Source organism: Thalia democratica, chromosome 4, assembly GCF_965202585.1.
Source record: "Thalia democratica chromosome 4, ktThaDemo2.hap1.1, whole genome shotgun sequence".
In the NCBI taxonomy this organism is placed as follows: Eukaryota; Metazoa; Chordata; class Thaliacea; order Salpida; family Salpidae; genus Thalia; species Thalia democratica.
The window spans coordinates 43,381,715-43,385,496 of NC_139168.1; the positions used below are offsets into that span (position 1 = coordinate 43,381,715).

Here is a 3,782-nt window from a genome sequence, read left to right on the forward strand (position 1 = left end):
AAAATTGAAATAGCTTACAATTTATATCAAATTTAGATATTATTTTTTCTAAAATTACATACATTATCAAATCCATAGTATGCTGCAGTTTGTTTATACAAAAAAACTAAGATAAATAATTTACTATTTGAATAAAAGCAATATAAGCATTTTAACTTTCAATTTTTTATACTAATGTTTAAAAATAACTATTTTTATCGTTTACTTAAAAATAGAAAATATAATTTAATAACTCTGGATAAAAAACGATTATTTATCTTTAAATAATTGTTTTTTGTACTATGTTTTAAATTTTGAAAACTAGGTGATAAATTTTTCTATATTTTAATGAAAATAAAGTTTAATTTTTTACATCTATGATTTAAACTATAAATAAGAACATACGGAGTTAAATAATATAAAAAAAATTTGGCAGCTTTTCAAATAAAGAATACTGATAAAAATATACATATACCATTATTAATTATCTAAAAATAAAAGTTTTAATCAGTAATTTCATTAAGAGGTTCATTAAAATACTCTTGCATCATTGAATAGCGACACTTAAATTTTTCTAACAGTTCATTAACATCGTGTTGTAGAATATGGAGACCACCAGTTGAAACCAAAGCTATTTCTTTAATTCCATCTCCTACAAGGTCTATGAACTTCATCTGAAATTTTTTTAAAAACTTAGAATTTTATCTAAATAATCATCAGTAACTGTAAATATTTACTAGCTGATTAAATTAGTAAAAAATTTAATTGTTTATTTTCAACTATAACTCACCATACTTAATTATTTTGGATTGATGTGTATAACTAATATTAAATAATTAATGAAGTAAGATAATATTCATATTATAAAGTAAGATAAAGTCTAAGTTATAGATAAAAACTAAAAGTTATAAAATCTATTTGTATTATACCTTAAGTCTTGTAAAAAACAATTGTAAGTAAACTTTTATAGTAAAAAAAAGTATTTGTCCAATTGCAAATACGTTGATGCTTTCGTAATTAGTTTCATATGAGTCAACTACTACTCTATGAACAATAAACTATTCAATATTCTTTTAACATTTTAAACTATTTTCTTAATAGAAATATATAAAGTCTTGGACAAGACTTCAAAAGGTATCCGTGTTGTGCGGCTGGATAATCGAAAGGTTCTTCGTACACCAGATCCTGGGACCAAATACTTTGAGCGTTTTTTTGTCGTTCAATAAAATTTAAAAATGCAAAAACATAAGTTTCTTACTTAGACATAAAATATATTCTAAAGTTTTTTTTTGACTCATTTCTTTCAGTTTTAAAATTGTTAAGTTTTAAAAATATTTATCAATCATCAAATAATAAATAAAACCACTTAAATTTTTATTTAAGTAAATTTTTTTAACAACTAGTCCACATATGTTGCTTCATAAGTAAAAGTTTATAATAAACTGTAGAACACTTCTACAATTATTATTTAATTTCTAAAAATAATAAAGATGTTTAAACTTAAATTATAAAAAGTTAACTTTATGATGCTTTGGTTTCCACAAGTTATAAAATGTTTGCTCGTTTAAAAAAAAGTTATAATATAAGTATTCTAGTCTTCAAAAACGTGATTATATTTCTAAACTAAATTAATACTAATAAATAACTAACGTTTTTAAAATCAGTTTTAAACCTTTTTTGTAGTTAAATAATATAATACTTTTACTTTGATTATTTTATAGTATAATTCAAGAAATTAATTATTTAAATTTCCATACAAAACTTCGGAGCTATTGTCATTAACTATTCAAAAATAATTTTACCTAAAAAAACAAGCTGAAATACTTTCGAGATAGTAAAACGTTTGCAAGTTAAATAGTTATGCATACAACAGTACAAAATCTAATTATCAAATTTAAAATGAGTTCAAAATAAACAAGTTTCAAATCATTGAGTTGAATATGATAAAGTTTAAAATTACCGAATTTGGAATGATCAAGTTTGAATTGATCTCGAGTTAGTAACTGATATAAACGGGTTAATTGAATGATAGTAAACTAATGATAAGATAATAGTCAATACTTATTGGAAATAGTAAGTGTTATAAAATAAAACACTTAAAACTATTTTCTAAAAATATTGATAATACCAATTTAATATAAATTATACTTTTAAAGCTTTTATAAAACAAAATTGGCTCAATTAAACAGTTGAAGAACAACAAAAAACACAAAATTACTTGTTGATAACAAAATAAGCTTTAAACTTTTAGTGCTAAATTTTTTATTTATTTCTAACAGTGACATTTTAAAGTATATTATTTTTAAAATAACTTACATTTATCACAGGATGAGCGAAAAGTTTGTCCCAAACAGGATTGATAGAAGATCCTGATGGCAAGTTTTTGTCAAAGCTATACACTAGCATTCGAGGTCCGTGAGTTCCTATAACAACCTCGTTTTTACCATTGTGGCTCACATCCGATATATCACAGCAAGTTGCAATGTCAAACTTATTGCTGCCAGCCAAAATAATTTTATCTTTCAAGCTATTTTGCAGTACATTGCGAAAAACTACTGACTGCTTTCTTGAAAATACAGCAATTATGTTTAAACTCAAGTTTAACTTGTTTTTATTACAGTTTTCAAACACTGATTTTTTTATAAACTTTGGTGCAACTGTTGGTGAAAAATTAACATCATTGTAAATTAGGAGCTGCGAAACTGGACAGTCAAGAATTTCAGTCTCATATTTTTCAAACGATAGAAATTCTACATTTACCAAAAAACACTGTACAACGCCTGTTTCATAACCAACACATGTAAGACGCTTATATTTACTAATATTTCTAAATTCTAGATAAGTAGGCAATGATTGCAAACTAACCAACTCGGGAAAAACACCCGACAGTTCAATTTCCTTAAATTCAATATTATTGCCCTCATCAGCTTCAGTAAACACGTGGTACTTTTTGTCACAACCAGCCAAAATTAAAAAACTTTTTCCTGTATTTAACTGAAAATGTTTTAACTGTAAAGGTATAAAACTCAAATTACAGGAAAAAAAGTTTTCCTGAAAATTTTTATGTATCCATTTGTCATCTTTTTCAGACAAAACATTCCAGTAAATATACAAATAACCTCTGTTTTCATTATAACTGAATTCTGTATTTTCTTTATTTACTAATGATAACGCTATAACAAGGCCATTTTTCAGACTTTTGTAACAATCAATGGATACAATTTGTTTATAACTAGGAATATTTGTTATTGGAACTTCAGGTATTGTCTGTCTTATTCCTGTTGGTGTTTTACAATAGTATTCACAACAGTATACTTTGCCAACAACAGTTGAAATTAAAAGCTTTTTTGAGCCTTGAGTGGGTAAAGTAACCATACCGTAAATGCTCGATTGGCAAAGCTTGTCAAAATTGTTTTCATGAAACTTCATTCTTTCTTATAGTTACTTTAAACTTAAAGTATTTAATCAAAGGTATTTTTTATTTATTAAACCAAAAATCTGTAAATTTGATAGTTTTTTAATATCCAAAGAAAAACACAAGTAATACTTTAGTTGATAATAATGTATGGGACTATATACAGGTCAGTTTTGCACAAAGACACTTTTACACTACAGTAAAAAAAAACTACCGACCGAGGATAAGGGCAAAGTTTCTAAAATACAACAGTGATAAGGCCCCATTCGAAAAATTTAAAAAAACTATGGCCCTCTTTGACAAAATTTATCAAAAAACTACTTTTGAGCCCTTTTGAAACTTTGAACCCCAAAACATCTAGTATAATTTTTAAAAATACCCTTTAACT

The 3,782-nt window shown here is 24.9% G+C and overlaps 1 protein-coding gene across 1 annotated transcript; it reads right to left on the reverse strand.

Annotated features, from left to right (window-relative positions):
• Positions 1–328: 328 nt before the first annotated feature.
• Positions 329–3,473, reverse strand: LOC145834439 (KICSTOR complex protein kaptin-like). The gene is made up of 2 exons (XM_082941869.1): positions 2,296–3,473; positions 329–653 (listed from the first exon to the last, which is right to left on the reverse strand). The coding sequence occupies exons 1-2, from the start codon at positions 3,406–3,408 to the stop codon at positions 483–485; spliced, it is 1,284 nt and encodes a 427-aa protein (XP_082797995.1). The 5' UTR covers positions 3,409–3,473; the 3' UTR covers positions 329–482.
• Positions 3,474–3,782: the final 309 nt, after the last annotated feature.

Bases quoted from the DNA above. Each gene is read 5' to 3' on its own strand.
- LOC145834439 (XM_082941869.1), bottom strand. From the start codon at position 3,408: ATGAAGTTTCATGAAAACAATTTTGACAAGCTTTGCCAATCGAGCATT. The intron at 654-2,295 runs GTAAGTTATTTT...AAAAAATTTCAG, and splicing joins TCGCTCATCCTGTGATAAAT to ATGAAGTTCATAGACCTTGT.